Genomic DNA, 15,611 nt, shown 5'->3' with positions numbered 1-15,611 from the left:
TCTTTTTTTACCACCCCGACGTAATTCTGCCGTCCCGGACGGGGTATCTCGGCCACCAACGACGAGCTATGCCAATAACTATACAAGTATGTTCGGGCGGCCGATCATGTCATATGTGAGACGAGTATTGTGGGTCCTCGTTCTCGTCAGCGCCATCATGAGCGGTTGGGCCTCATTAACCCGAATAAGTGACTGTTATTGCTTGCTGCGTTGTCGAGCGAGGCTAGCCGATGACGCCCGGGGGATCGTCGAATCCACAGCCGGGAACTAAAGCGTTCTATAGTGCCAGATCTCGGTTAATCATAGCGGGTCAATCATAAGTGAGGAGCTTTCTCATGGGACGGATAGAACCTCACATAAATGTCTGTCAATGTAATGCCGAGATGTCGCGCCCTCTTGAAAAGTACCGATAGCTGAGACACTTGCTTGCATTGTACTCCGTTGTAGGCACGTACAGTGAGGAATTGGGAAGCGGGGAGGGTGCTCGAAGCCAAGCGCTCGAGTGACCCCGGATGAGCCTTGAAACCCGGTGGCCCGCCCTTCCCTATTTGTTGGCCATGCAAGGTACGGTCCTCCCCAAGAGAAAATTATGCCCAACACGCATGCTACGGCTTTGCCAATCCATGCACGGTATATGGCAGCCGCGGCGGGAACAGCATAGTGCTCCTATTCGCGAACTGGAAGTTATAGCGGCATGTGCAGATGGAAAGCTAAAGAATTCAATCTATATTAGCGAGCACTCAAGTGGTGCTAGCCACGGAAAACCAATGTGCCAGAGATTTATAAAAACTCGTGTCGATTTCCCAGTGCTATACTTGTACAACCCTCATCAGAACCAACGCTTCTTCCCACAGTATGCAGGAATGTCGGCACATAGATGTCATCCTTCTGTAAGGTGCTCAATTGCACCGCGTGCATATTGCGATTACCTTAAATCTGATAAATAGCTCAGTGATTGCGATTGACCGTACAAGTCACATCCAGCACTCTGTCATCCCCATTAATGCCCGAACCCCCCCGTTGCGTGAGGGAGGTTATTAAACTAAATTCAATTGGTTCAGAAGCATCGCCACAAGTGTGCTATCAACTCGGACACTCTTGGTCAGCACGGTGTCAGCTAAAGCACTGGTCCTTTGAAAGCAACTACCGTATGTATACGCATACGCGGTGCACTTCGGGATCATTATAAATCATACCGAGTCGTGGTGCCGGGGTGCGCCGAAGGCCTGTGTGGATTCCTCACTTCTAAAATTGCAGACCCCAAATACGAGAAGCTGGGTGTGTTAGAAGTTGGTCGGCGCTCCAGTCCTCCGAACCGCCGGACGGGCAGGTGCGCATCAGTGATATCCCACCCCTGTAGCCACAGTTGCAGCCTAGAATCATCGTGAATCACTCGACTGAACCATCGCAGCTCGCCTTCTGGGTCGCCCTCATGCAGATGATCGTGATCCCGGTAGATAGTATATTCTCATGGCCGCATCTTTGTGGAATTGAGCGCCTCCATGGTCTAAACGAGATGGATAATTCTGTGCCGGTAATTTAGCCCTTCCGTTCACGCATCGGATGCCCCGGGAAAGCCTACCGTGCCGTATCGCAACACTTTGGAATTAGCCAGCAAAATATTAAAAACTATTAAAAGAAACCATTTTTCGCAGACAGTGGTTTATCCCGCGATAAGGAGTACGGGGGGGTTGCTTTTGGGGCCCCAACCCCGGATTCCAGGGCGGTTGATCTCGAGACCAAGCATCCCTTGCGCCCTCATTGAGAGTCACATATTGAAATTGGGCCCAAACCAGGACAGTTCAGAAGAGACGAGGTCAAGCATTATGATGGCAGTGCTCGAATACCTGTATGCTATGATGCAGCACCGGTGCCCACTCTCCTCAGAGTTAAAGTAAAAAGACGGGCTCAGATCAAATGGGCCTGCCTAGTGGGATAAGAACTGCTTTACCACCTTCTTGGCACCATATCTTTCCTGTGGGAATTTGTGGCTCCTATGACCTGATTAGCCAGAGTAAGAAAAACAAATGCACGTATTCCGATCGGTCAGGGGATTACAGCACCTACATATTCCCACTGCCAGTGGCCTCAAAGGCAAAATACCCGCACTATCTGGTGATACTGGAAGCGGAGTCAAGGTGGGCAAGCAAAGTAGGCTCAATAGACGAGCCTAGTTCGCAATTGCTTTACAAAGTTAGATTTTGATGATTTGCAACAGAACACCGCTCCCACTCGTCCACAGGAAAGAGTTATGATACCCGTAAAGTTTCAATCTGAATCGTCTATGGACCCACACCTTGTTTGATATTCCACTCCATTTCAAGTACAATTAGTTAATGTGGTTCCGTGAACGAGCAAGTAGTAGCGCGGATACCACCAGAAACCCCGGTTCGGGGTCCTTCTGCAGATTCCGGCTTCCTTGATGACCGTATTCATTTGGACAATCCATTATCGATAAGCAACAGAGCTAAACTGCAATAGGCTTAGCTGGGCAAGTTGACGAAATTACCAACGCCAGCTAATCAGATCCATAAGTTTCAGCTTGCTCAAGCAATACCACGTCAGGTAAATATTATTCCTTCTTGACGTGTAGGTGTCTCGGACGGCGGAGATTAGAGGCCTCAAGGAGACAGTGGATTGTCCGAGTAGACTACAGTACTGGAAAACACGGCAGTTTCATACCGGCACTCTTTTGCCTGTAAGCTCGGTTTTCTAACCGTTGGGCTAGGTTGATACAGGGCTCCGCCCAACGGTGCCCGATACCAGCCTAGGGAATCCCAAGAGATCCAACCCAGCTCCTTTATGCATCAAAATCAGAATATTACAGTAGTAGTACACACATATTGGTACCATACTCAGATTCTGATCCGAACAGTTACCTGACCCACTCGTATTGCCCATCCCGCGCGCACAACCGGGAACCCAAACGTGGCACCAGTGCCTCGGTGGATGGACAGCCTGCCCCACTATTCCCTCCTTCCCCGATACCGAAATTTCGCAGATGTGTGCTCTATCAACGGAAAACTCTCGAAAGGGCCTCTCGGGTAGGGGCAAGGATTTGATATGCCCTGCCGGTACACAACCGCGATGACCTCTAAAGTCGAGAGCAGGTTTTTCCTCCAACAAAGTCCGCTCGTTGCTCGCCCCCCGCATCAAATAATCCCAAAAACCACCTTGTCCAAGGGTTTTATATATGCGGAGATTGGGGATAACTATAATTATTTCAAGAAAAGCATGGGAAGGAACCAGTGCTTCGCCTAGTACTGGGGGATATGAAAATTAGCGCTGCTCCTTCCAACGAGGTATGATCACATGGCGGTTATTTGGGTGTTGGTCAGGGTCAGGGGAGTCCACTTGCATTGGATTTGGCTAGTAGCGATGTTGCCGGTACCTGTACGAGCAGTCCTCCGGAGCTCCCTCCCCTTTCAAAATTGGATCAGCCGAGTAGAATAAGTGGTGGGATGGTTGCCCTACTGTGATAAGTGCTGGGGGGGTGAGCATGGTGAGACGAAATCGAGTTGAACTGTTCAAAATTTGGGGAGTGTAACCATTGAAACGGCCATCTTGGCATTTCTTTAGCAGGAGGAAGAGGTCAACCGAAAGCAAAAACTTCCTGCCCCAGAGACTTCACGAAATTCTGCTCGCTCATTGGTGGAACGACCCTGGAGCCAATGGGAATCAATTCGCCTCACTTACCCTTAACCCCTGCACTCATACAAACATGCCGAAGATGGTATCATACGATCTTGGCACCAAAAAGTCGTGAGCAATTAGGCACTTTACACCAAAATGGTCAACTTTACATGCGGAAATCTCTTCTTGATCGCTTCAATGAAACAAAATTCAAATTTTGCTAAATATTTCAGGGCCATGTGGGATTTGGTCTGATAAAAAAACATCAAGCTCTATCAATAGATTTTGAGAGCAAAATATCAGGAGCATTGGAGGTGGGCGAAAGGTCCCTTAAACCTTAGATTGGTTTTCCATGGAAAAGGTACTGTACTTTGAAACATTCTATAGAAACCCCTAAAGTTAACTATCAACGCTGCTTTGATTAATTCTATAATAATACCGGTATTATAGTGTTTTTGGACGAGTTGCAAGTCAAGAAGGTTGCTCATTTTTGGTGTAAAATGCCGAGCTCCCGTACTGATTAGCTTTAGTGTCAAGATCATACTCCTGTCGGGTGAGCCTTTCCAACGCCATGATATTGGCGAAAGCCCCCTTTCGGATACCATTGGCCGAGAGATATATCGTTGAATAAGCGAATCCTTTGAATAGGATCACCTTGCCTCAGGTCCAGCTCCATAGAACCACTTAGAATCATCACCTCTTCAATTCTATGATACACACCCAAATCTTCTATTGGGTGGGTATTGGTTGGGAACGGTACAAGTACTCTTAAGGTATTCATTTTTTAGGCAGCGGAAGATGCATACGGATTTATGTATGGGAACCAGAGGTTTTGGATGTCCGGCACCATATCATACAGTATATGAGAGGGGTTTTTTCTCATTGTTTGTTTCACCAATTGGCCAAGCAACAGTAGGCCCAGCTTGGTAGTGGCTCACAAACACGAGTCCTCGGAGCTGCGGCTGATTAAGCGAGAAAAACACTCTGCGCGAACCCCAGACGCGAACTGCCACGACGGTCTCTCCAAGACCGGGCACTTTCTTCACTCGCTAGCAACTTTCCCTCTATCAATTTAATCAAGAAATTACTATAAAAATGTCAGACATTGATGAAATGGAGCTTGATGAGGAGCATGCCGCCACCAACGATGTTGTCTTTTCGAGTGGACAGAAAGGGAAGAAACTTAGCAAGGCCAACCTGCCAGTAAGTGCTGGTGATACACTTCCTTGGTTTGTTATCGCTACCTCTTGCACATATACTGGAGGCTAATCTATACAATTATTTAGGGTGGAAAAATACAGACCAGACACTCTCAATGATGTCTCTGGACATGAAGACATTCTCACTACGAGTAAGCTGCACTCATTGTCTGACGCCGATGGATTATGCTAAGTGCGTTCGATCAGTTAATAAGTTTGTCCAAACAAATGTACATTTGCACCCCCCTGAGCCGTTTTTCCTTCATTGTGCTAATACATCTCAGCGACTTCCCCACCTGCTTTTCTACGGACCACCTGGAACCGGCAAAACCTCTACTATTCTTGCGCTGGCACGGCATATTTATGGGGCTCATAATATCCGCCAACAGGTTCTCGAGTTGAATGCTTCGGATGATAGAGGCATCGAGGTTGTCCGCGAACAGATCAAAACATTTGCATCGACAAAACAGATTTTCGGGGCTTCCACCAAGACAGATGGTGAACTTGGAAGTTTCAAATTGATCATCTTAGATGAAGCCGATGCGATGACTAGCACTGCACAGAATGCGTTGAGGAGAATTATGGAAAAGTAACGTGTCCCTCTCATCCCCCACGTGCATTCCCATCAATGATTGGAGTTTTGAACATGCAAACTGACATCACCTCCACGTTCCGCATAGGTACACTGCAAATACCCGATTCTGCATAATTGCAAACTATACACACAAGCTGAACGCCGCGCTCCTGTCTCGCTGCACTCGTTTTCGATTCTCTCCTCTTCCGATCGATGCTCTTCGCAGAAGGGTCGACCACGTCATCGACGCAGAAAAAGTGAAAATCACACCTTCTGCCGTAGATGCTCTTCTTCAACTCTCTCGCGGAGATATGAGACGCTCGTTGAATGTTTTGCAGGCGTGTCATGCTTCATCTACCCCATTAGATGACAAAGGCCGCCCAGACCCTACTGCAGAGCGGGAAGATATCACCGAAACCCATATCTACGACTGTATAGCTGCACCACACCCTGAAGACGTACAAATCATCCTCAAGACTCTGCTAAGCAGCGATATCACAACTAGCCTGAGAACCATTATCGATATCAAGACCAAAAAAGGTTTGGCATTAGCCGACTTACTATCTAGTTTGTCGGATGAGTTGGAAAGACTGGAGGTCCCAAAACAAACGAGGATTCTCTGGATGGAGGGTTTGGCTGAGGTTGAATGGAGAGTTGGAAGTGGTGGGAGCGAAGGGATACAGACCGGTGCATTGGCTGGGGCAGTTAGAAAAGGGGTAGCAGTCATGAAAAACGGTAGGTTGGATTTTAAGTATATCTCGGCACCTTACCTTAGTTTCAGAAGGGCTAACGTTTGATACATATAGGCAAATGATTGATGCAATTGATAAATAAATTTACGGGCGTTGGGGCTGGCTCTATTTTTTCTTTGGCTGGATTGCAGATGCACTTTGATTCCGTTACTTGCTAGATGGTATAGACCTTTAAGGCGCAACCGCCCTGTAATACTTATCAACCTTCGCAGCAGGTTAGCATCAATATACTGCTCACACGCAGATCGCCGCGTCCGCAAAGTTCCAATCCAAGTACTACTAGCCATCTCTTTCTATAATCCAGTTATCCAAATTGTGATAAAGTTCACAATATCCCTAGAACCATATCCGAAAACAGTTATCTAAAAGGCTCTTGGTGTTCCATTGTTGTCGATAGGTGTTGTTCTTGAAGTACAAGCTAGGGCATGAGAGCCTTATCTATCGACTTGGCCGTGCCGGTATGATATCATATCTCAGATACACCGGGGTTTCCTGTAAAAAGTCCCATACAATTTGGTACTTTACTGTAGGATACCGGTACCGGTAGCTGACAATGGTTCAAACTGAATGCCGTAAATTTATGGCTGACCTGATTTGGCGTTTTTGCCAAGGAAACTTCTTTGTGAACCTAAAATGATGTGGGTTCGCATGGATCCGCTAACCCGCTGTTCTCCAATCTTCTTCGCTCTACAACAACGTTCTCTCATACGCCTCCACAAGCATCTTGTGATCCAGTAGGATACGACCGACAAGATGTACGATTCCGCTCGCGACTGCTTTACCGAGCAGCAACAGCAGGAGCACAGAGAACAACAAGACCGAGAACGACAGCAGCAACAAGAGCAGACATCTCCAGTGGGTCCAGCGGGCGCAGACACCCCTCCACGTCGTCGGATAAGCACCGTTGGCGACCTCCTGAGCCCTATAGAAGACAAGAATGATGCGTTGAAAGGTAGCGCTAGCACTGAGACTTCTCCAGACAAAAAGGAGAGCGGTAGCCCAGAAGCTAGTTCTGAGACTATGAGCCCGGAAACACCACGGAAGGACACGAAAAATACCGGTACATCTAAAACCACCATCGATACTATCGCTGCTACCGCTACTACCACACACAGTGGGGCACAGATGGATAGTGATATTCCAGCCTCTGCTTCTGCAACGAAGGAAAATCGTGTCTCGTCGTCATCGCCAGGTGAGAGGCGAAAACGGGTTTCCAATGAGAGAGATGACGATGCTTCTATTCCGGCAACTTCTCGAGCCGGCGATAGGAGACTAACTTCCGATGGTTCTCATGGCGCCCGCAGGAACGTTTCTCCTAGACGCCGTTCTAGATCGCCTCCTGCGCAACACCAGCTCTACAAACGCCGGCCAACGTCTCCCAGCGGTCGTTACAAATACAGATCACCCCCTCCGTTGATCCCCAGGAGGGATCCTTCACCAACTCTACTTCTAGGAGACGATGGTTCGAGGAGCAGAGACTCTAGCCCCCCGCGGAAACGCAAGAGGCCTGGCCAAGCAAGCAGGTTCTCGGAGAAGGAAAAGGCTGAAACCAGGGAGAGACTTAGAAAGATGGAGGAAGAAATAGAGAGAAAGGCCAAAGAGGTCATCAAAGAGAGAGGTGTCGAGGAGGTTGTCAAGGCTCACTACAACGATAAAAGGGAATTAGGCAAAACCTGGCGAAAGACTGACTCGAGAATTAAAGGCCTTAGAAGCTTCAACAATTGGATCAAGTCTACGATTGTCCAGAAATTTTCTCCGAATGATGACTTCGATCCTCGCAATCATTCCAGAGACCCTAGTTCACACCTCGTTGTATTGGATATGGGATGCGGTAAAGGGGGTGATTTACTCAAGTGGAAGAGCGCCCCCCAAGAAGTTGGATTCTATGTCGGCGTTGACACCGCAGATGTCAGTATCGACCATGCTAGAGATAGGTATGACAGTATGATCAAGGAATCAAGGAGAAAGTGGGCGAGTGGAAGGGACAGGAATGGCCGCCAGATCTTCCAGGCCGAATTCCACGTGATGGATTGTTGGACTCGTTGGATCGGAGAAATTCCGATTGTTTCCAAGGTCGGTGCAGACCCCAATGTTGGCCCTGGCCAGTCAACTCGGATGTCGGCCAGATGGGGCAGCGGGGGAGGGTAAGAATTCACATCACACGGCTTCAACTACACAAAAGTTAACGTTTATTTCAAGTTTCGATGTGGTTTCAATGATGTTCTGCATGCACTACGCTTTTGAGTCCGAACAAAAGTGTCGAAATATGCTCCGAAATGTTTCAGGTACCCTGAAAAAAGGAGGCAGGTTTATAGGAACAATCCCCTCTAGTGATGTGATCTCGGCTCGCGTTCGGGGCAAACACATGCCCGCGGGCTCTTCCGAAAAGGAGAAATTAGACAAGTCCGAACACGGCTTGCAGGAATGGGGAAACAGTATCTACAGAGTAAGGTTTGCCGAAGAACCGCCCAAGACTGGGGTTTTCAGACCACCATGGGGCTGGAGATATAGCTTCTTCCTGGAGGAGGCTGTCGAAGAAGTTCCAGAATATGTTGTCCCTTGGGAGGCCTTCAGAGCGTAGGCAATCCCTCCTATTCTAACAACTTTTTCCCGCCGTTAACAAGATCTACCACTCTACCGTGCAAGGCTGACAATTATACTAAACAGTATCGCTGAGGACTACAATCTTGAACTAATCTACAAAAAGCCGTTCCATGATATTTGGAGAGAGGAGAAAGATGACAAAGATCTTCGTATCCTCAGCGAGCGGATGGGGGTTAGAGATAGGGAAGGGAGATTTGCTCTTGGGGGTGAAGAATGGGAGGCCTGCGGTCAGTTATGATTCACCTATTGATCTCCTCGAACACCTCCTTTGTATAGATGCTGATTGTGAATAGGATTCTATCTTGGTTTCGCTTTCAAAAAATCGTAGATCAATTTCGATGGGCTGGTGATTTAAAAATGTCCCAACCCCTTATTCTTACTGTGTTTTCTTTTTCCCTCTCATTTAAAGCACTGCAATTGTTCGAACTCTTGTTAGCCACGAGGTTGCTATCCTCAACCCGCTATGGTAGTTAGCTCCTGGCTCCTCTTGCCATATCTGTGCCAATACTTGAATTTCCCCTATAATACTAGCCATCGTATCTCAGTCCGCTACTATCAGAAACTTAAACCCGTTCCTCAATGTCACCCATCGGGGGGGCGTTCTGGAGATAAGTACGGTACCGCTACGCGCGTAGATATTTTCCGACTGTGTAACGGCAGGGAAAAGCATTTGGTAAGGACACCCTATCTATTCTGGAAGATTTAAAATTCCCTTATCCTGCACGATCCAGATACAGTACTTGAGCAACGTAAAATATTATATATTCACACCCTTCCTACCAGGGGCAAAGCATGATGACGAGCTCTAAATTTTAATTCCTGGATGAATATACAAGTACCGTACATCGCATACCACGCGATAATTTCTATATTTGCCCTACCGGTATTTGTTCGTATTATAATATTATGATATATATATATCTCGAGCTCAGTTTCCTCACCCCCGTTTCAATGCATAAGTTTTACAAATTGCGGGGGGGGGGAGAAGGGAATGAGAAATGAAAACGCAAGGCTACTCGCTGCGATTTTCTCCGTTGTACAGTACTCCACCGTAAATTACGACGGGAGTGGCGGAGCACGGTGGCAAGCATCTTTGGTCGGAAATGAAGAGTGGAAATTTGGACGGGAAAGCTGTAGTGGATACAGACGGACGTGACCAATCTGAACGTTCTGCCCAGTCACTGTTCGTCATGATTGACGCCGGAACAAAGGTTTTGGAGTCTAGCAAAGAGGTCTTTGTATTGGCAATTCTATGGTCAAGCCATAAGGAGGTTGAGAATATGCTGTGTTGTGCTACTCGTACTTCTGGCAGAAGAGCAGGGGGAAAGGAGCTTCCCCTGAGGTTGACCGGGCCGCCCGAGTATTTTCCGAAATGTTTCATGCTGAGGCCCTGGTGGGGAAGCTCTCGTACAAGTAGCAAAGAATCCAGATCCAGCTTTAATTGAGAGTTTCTGGTCATGCAAGGCCCGAAAGTGGTTGGAGGGTGAGAATCTTGGAAAAGATAAACAAGATCATCTACACTGACTAAGCGAGAGAGCTTCCTCAAGCGATTTGCTTTTCCCCTCCTCGGGCGAAATGTTTTGGGGAGATAAGTACAGTACCATATCATACCACTGAACCACTGTTAAGTTACCGGTAAATTGAATATCAATATTGTGGCAGGAAGCTCGAGTCATTATCGTTATTTTTGGCAAAGCTTTTTTTCCCATTCTTTACTGACTGGGAGAACTGAGGCAAAGAATTGGTGGTTGTCCAGCCTCTCTCTTTCACTCTCCACTCTTTTCCCATCTCGTGCTTTCCCTAACCTAACCAACCTTCCCTCCCGCCGCTACACTCTGCTTGGTCGGGCCACCCTTTTAGAACGACCCTACATCCTATACCACCTTGCTATTCAAGTATCATACAGTACCGGTACAGATTCATCTCTCCATTCCTCCCCTGACCCTGTCGTGTTGTTGACCTGACCCTTTCCCTTCCTTCACTCGAACCCCTCCCTCTCCATCTCGCTCCCGCCCTGTCCCGCACAGAGCCTGACCCTCCTCTCCTTATCTGTTTACCACAGTACCACTTGCCTGCTCCCTTTCTTTCTCCCCCCGAACTTCCCGTTCCCTCCCTTCTCCACCAGACACTCACACTCGACTGTAGGTTTCCTCCGATCTGTCGCCTTCAGCACGCAAACCATCATACATTGGAGTGTATCCCTTCCAGTTACCCCACCGCTTTTCTCAGCTGCTTAATTGGAACTGTGGCGTCTTCTACCGGTCGCTACCTGCAGATTTCAATCATCCACCAAACGAAGTTCACCCTTTCCCTCCTTCGTTTTAACGACTTTCGAAATCCATAAAAATGTCCTGGAAACTACCAAAGTCTCTAAAACGTTGCACCCCACCTCCTTCTTCCACTACCCGTCCTGCACGCTGTGCAAGTGATTTTAAACTCTTTGCACCGCTTTTCCTAAGCACTTCCCCCCGAGTCCCCAACTGAAAGCTTACTTTACCTTCACCAGAGCTTGCTAACCTACTATTTCAATGCTATAGAACTCAAAGAGACGCATCTGGGTGCTCCTTCAACCTCCCGCTCTTCCTCGACTTCCACCATCACCCCGAACTCGAATGCACAGGCTTCTACCTCCACTCTTGTCGCCAGTGATGGGACTGTGCCTGCTACAGCCACCTCTACCAACAGTGGCGATGCTGCTCCAACCTCCACCGTGAAGCCAGGGTTGCTTATTGTGACCCTCCACGAGGCAAAAGGCTTGTCCTTACCTCCAACACATCCGGCGTACAATTCTCAACGCCCCTCTTCCTCCTCGTCCACCCCCAACGGCACCCACTCGTCTCGCCCCGGCACTGCCAACTCCGTGGCCCACCATGGACATCAACGAGCAATGTCAAAGCTCTTTAGAACGTACTGTGTCTTGGAATTTGACAAGACTCAGGTCATTGTCAATGCTAACTCCGGGACTTTGGATTCTCCCATGTTCTCGGGGTACACAACTCAGTACAAGTTCGATGTTAGCAGAGATACCGATCTGAGCATCGGGGTGTATATGCGAAATCCCGGCTCGGTTGGAAGGGATGAAGACTTGTTCCTAGGAAGCTGCAGGGTTCAGCCGAGGTTTGAAGAGCCGACTGCCCCGCAGTCCGGAAAGAAGGGACAACAGCAGCAACCAACTGCGCCAGGATTTAGCGGTGTCGATTGGGTACCGTTGAGCATGTCTACTGGAAGCGTTAGGCTTGGCATCGAGTATAGGCGTAACCAGGATATGCCACTGACAATTGATGATTTTGAATTGTTGAAAGTTGTTGGGAAAGGTAGTTTTGGGAAGGTTATGCAGGTCAAGTCAGTCTAGTGACAAGCTTTCGTCCTAGCTCTTGTTACGCCGGGCTGACCTCTTTTCTCTAGGAAACGTGATACTCAGCGAGTCTATGCTCTCAAAACTATCCGAAAGGCCCATATTATCTCAAGATCAGAAGTCAATCATACCCTCGCAGAGCGCACTGTTTTGGCACAGATCAACAATCCTTTTATCGTTCCTCTCAAGTTCTCGTTCCAGTCCCCCGAAAAGCTGTATCTTGTACTTGCCTTTGTCAATGGGGGAGAGTTGTTTCACCATCTTCAGAGGGAAGGAAAATTTGAGATCAATCGCTCGAGATTTTATACCGCAGAGTTGTTGTGCGCATTAGAGTGTTTGCATGGGTTCAACGTCATCTATAGAGATCTGAAACCCGAGAACATTTTGCTAGATTACACAGGCCATATCGCCTTGTGCGATTTCGGCCTTTGCAAGCTGAACATGAAGGAGGCTGACACGACAAACAGTTTGTTCACCAGCTCTGCTTATAAAGACTTTCATACTGATTACGCGTGTCTTTAGCATTCTGCGGAACACCGGAATATTTGGCACCAGAGCTTCTCCTTGGACACGGTTACACCAAGACTGTTGATTGGTGGACACTCGGTGTCTTGTTGTATGAAATGTTGACAGGATTACCACCATTCTACGATGAAAACATCAACGAAATGTACCGCAAGATTCTCCAGGATCCACTCCAATTCCCGGCCGACATTGATAGAGATGCGAAGGCTCTGTTGATTAGGCTCTTGGACCGTGACCCGGAGAAGAGACTGGGTGCCAATGGAGCTGCCGAAATCAAGGCCAATAAGTTTTTTGAGACTGTTGATTGGAAGCGCCTTTTGCAGAAGAAAATTCAGCCTGCCTTTAGACCAAACGTGGTATGTAGTAAATGTAAGAAATTGCGAGCTTGAGTGAGGCTAACATTCAGTCTTAGACCAATGCCATGGATACTGCCAATTTTGATAAGGAGTTCACGAGTGAGGTTCCTACCGACTCGGTTGTTGACGGTGACTTTTTGAGTCAATCAGTGCAACAGCAATTCACCGGATGGAGCTACAACCGTCCCGGCCAGTTGGGCATGGGTGAGCCCGGTAGTGTTCGCGACCCGGGGCCTGGTAGTGTGGTTGGTTAGATTGCGTATCTAGAAAGGGCACTTGTGTCGGATTTTTCACTCCTTTGCAGAAGTTAGATGGGGTTCTTGTAAGAGATGGATTATTTCATTTTCTTGTGTCTGGTGGGTTGGGTGACTACTTTGCTGGAAATGTGTTTTGAAACCTTTTTTCTTCGATATGGTGGGGAGGATTGAATTGTTTTCGGGTGTTTCATACTCAACAGAGCTACCTATACGTATCGTATGGTTTTCTGCGTTCCAGAGGAAGTTGGGTCAGGCGCTATTTTGCGTTAATCCTTGGTCGTCATCCTTTTATGCCATAATCCGGGGGGTTCTTTTTTATATATATATATTTTTTGGTCGTTGGGTTTCATCATTTTCTCATTTCCTCCCTCCGGAAAACCACCTACCTCTCTGTATTGCTTTCCTTCCTTCCTTCCTTCCCTCCCTCTTTTCTTATTCCTTTTCTCCTTTTCAATTGTTATCGAGTATTCCATCATTTTGTGTACGGAAATATTTCTTTTCTTTTTCCCTTCTCTTTCCTTCACCTTCGCTGAGTGAGATGAGAGGGAAATGAGGAGAGGAGAAGAAAACAAGTGATATTCGTGCAGTAAAACAGGCAATTCATGAGAGGGTCTGGCACAGCAGTCTAGGTGACGGATGAGATGGGAAGGCCTAAAGAAGTAGGTTTCTAGCTGTTGCATAACGTATATTAACAAAATATTGTTTTTATAGAGATTTTTGGTTATTGTTGCTATAGTATCAATACCGATTTTGGAGACAAAGGCGACAATCTGTGATGCGAGTAGCGGTAGGGAAAGTGCTAAAGTGGCCCTCCTAAGGGTGAAAGCCAAGGTGACCCCTATCTTATTTTTCCCGCTCGTGTGAACACAAAACACAAGATTGTCGATACTCGTACAGACGATAGGGTACTGTACAGTACTCGATCGAGTACAGTGGTACAAGTAGCTCCCCTGCATCCCAAAGATTTGTTGTGTCGCTTGCATACAGTAAATTTACTTACCGCACGTAGACCAACCGTTTCCCCCTCTGATTCTCTTCGAAATCATGCATTTACCACATAACAACTCTGGCATCGTCGCCTTACTCTTAATACTGTTTGTGTCCTTAGCCAAAGCCCTCGAGAAGCCCGGTACCGGCGAACCTGAGCCGTTGAAGTATACCCCTGGAGATCAGATTTCTGTGCAGTGCTTGAATCGGACGATGTAAGTTTAAGCTTTCCCTTTTTTTCTTCTTCTTCTTTTCTTTCGAAAGCTCTCGCCCTTCCCCTATCATGGCAACCACCACCACTTTTAAAGCTTGCGGCGAACTCACCAACTATAATAATAATCACCAGAGATACCGGCGAACATGTACAAGATGAGAAGACTGGAGTACTGCAGTATATCCCATTCGCAACATGCAACGAGACTGGCCGACCACTGGAGGTTAAATTTCTGGAAGACGGAGAGGTGAATTGTACCATACCTTTCTTGTCGGACGAGATGTTCCACCTTTTCGAATTCTACGTGCATCACGATTCGCCACTGGCTTGTCGAGTCCCCGTTCGCCCACTGGGAGGTGAACGGGACTTGGAGAAGAAGAGTGATGAGGAGTACGTTCCTTTAGGTAAAGTCCCCCTTCTTTCCACCCTCCCCCCTTACTCCGGAACAAACACTAAGGAGGAGGGAAAAACAGTCTTCGCCCTTGCCGGCAAACTTGAAACCTCACACATACATCTAGCAACGAACATGAACGTCCTCTTCCACCTAACCTCGCCCACCTCTGGCGTCATAGACTCGGGCGCGGCGTACTCCATCTCCCCAATGTCATCGGATCTGACGCGGATCATAATCGGCGACCCGCTCCTGCTCCGGCTGAAGGTTCACTGGTTCCACACTCTGTCCCCTCTCTCGGCGAAGAGCAATGGTGAACACGTCACCGTGCACTTGCTCGGTTACTGTCTGCTCTCGGCGTTCGCAGGTGCGTGCGGTGTTTACACTTTCCTGGTCGGGTGGGAGTTCCCGAAGAGGTTGCGGAAGTATGCTTTTGATCGTCGAGGTGGAGGTGGTGGGGCTGGAGGGATCATTGGGAATTTTGGGAATGGTGTGGGAGCTGGGGGGAGAGTTGGGTATGGCTATGCACCCGGTGTTGGTGGAAGAGGTGATGGAGGTGGGTATGGGTATTCGGGGAAGAGGAAAGATTAGGGGTTTAGGATGAGGGATTGTGATTGTTTATTTCCTTGCACGTTTGGGCCGGTTTACGCTGCGTCATGCGCACTGGTGATTTGCTTATTATTATGTTATTAGGTTAATAAAGGTCGGGGAGATGGTTGAGGCATAGGTAACGTTCCTCGCAGGTGTTTCGAGTTTTCTGGGTA

At 47.9% G+C, this 15,611-nt stretch overlaps 4 protein-coding genes; all 4 read left to right on the top strand.

Annotated features, from left to right (window-relative positions):
* Nucleotides 1-4,728: 4,728 nt before the first annotated feature.
* On the top strand, nucleotides 4,729-6,390 carry GSTUM_00009072001 (uncharacterized protein; the record flags this gene model as incomplete). XM_002840477.2 has 6 exons in its annotated part: nucleotides 4,729-4,862; nucleotides 4,920-4,984; nucleotides 5,040-5,062; nucleotides 5,117-5,421; nucleotides 5,513-6,141; nucleotides 6,213-6,390. The coding sequence occupies 6 exons, from the start codon at nucleotides 4,729-4,731 to the stop codon at nucleotides 6,218-6,220; spliced, it is 1,164 nt and encodes a 387-aa protein (XP_002840523.1). The 3' UTR covers nucleotides 6,221-6,390.
* A 452-nt stretch (nucleotides 6,391-6,842) lies between these two features.
* Nucleotides 6,843-9,255, top strand: GSTUM_00009071001 (uncharacterized protein). XM_002840476.2 has 4 exons: nucleotides 6,843-8,302; nucleotides 8,358-8,735; nucleotides 8,826-8,989; nucleotides 9,056-9,255. Exons 1-4 carry the CDS (start codon nucleotides 6,912-6,914, stop codon nucleotides 9,088-9,090), a joined length of 1,968 nt encoding a protein of 655 aa, XP_002840522.1. The 5' UTR covers nucleotides 6,843-6,911; the 3' UTR covers nucleotides 9,091-9,255.
* Nucleotides 9,256-10,369: 1,114 nt separating this feature from the next.
* Nucleotides 10,370-14,016, top strand: GSTUM_00009070001 (uncharacterized protein). XM_002840475.2 has 6 exons: nucleotides 10,370-10,673; nucleotides 10,908-11,139; nucleotides 11,300-12,104; nucleotides 12,168-12,583; nucleotides 12,640-12,998; nucleotides 13,055-14,016. Exons 2-6 carry the CDS (start codon nucleotides 11,109-11,111, stop codon nucleotides 13,250-13,252), a joined length of 1,809 nt encoding a protein of 602 aa, XP_002840521.1. The 5' UTR covers nucleotides 10,370-10,673; nucleotides 10,908-11,108; the 3' UTR covers nucleotides 13,253-14,016.
* A 283-nt stretch (nucleotides 14,017-14,299) lies between these two features.
* On the top strand, nucleotides 14,300-15,438 carry GSTUM_00009069001 (uncharacterized protein; the record flags this gene model as incomplete). Its single annotated transcript, XM_002840474.1, has 3 exons — nucleotides 14,300-14,457; nucleotides 14,589-14,860; nucleotides 14,930-15,438. The coding sequence occupies 3 exons, from the start codon at nucleotides 14,300-14,302 to the stop codon at nucleotides 15,436-15,438; spliced, it is 939 nt and encodes a 312-aa protein (XP_002840520.1).
* Nucleotides 15,439-15,611: the final 173 nt, after the last annotated feature.

This window comes from Tuber melanosporum, assembly GCF_000151645.1.
Source record: "Tuber melanosporum whole genome shotgun sequence assembly, scaffold_52, strain Mel28".
Lineage (NCBI taxonomy): Eukaryota > Fungi > Ascomycota > Pezizomycetes > Pezizales > Tuberaceae > Tuber > Tuber melanosporum.
The sequence above is the reverse complement of the archived record's forward strand: the minus strand, read 5'-3'. Positions and strand labels throughout refer to the sequence as shown.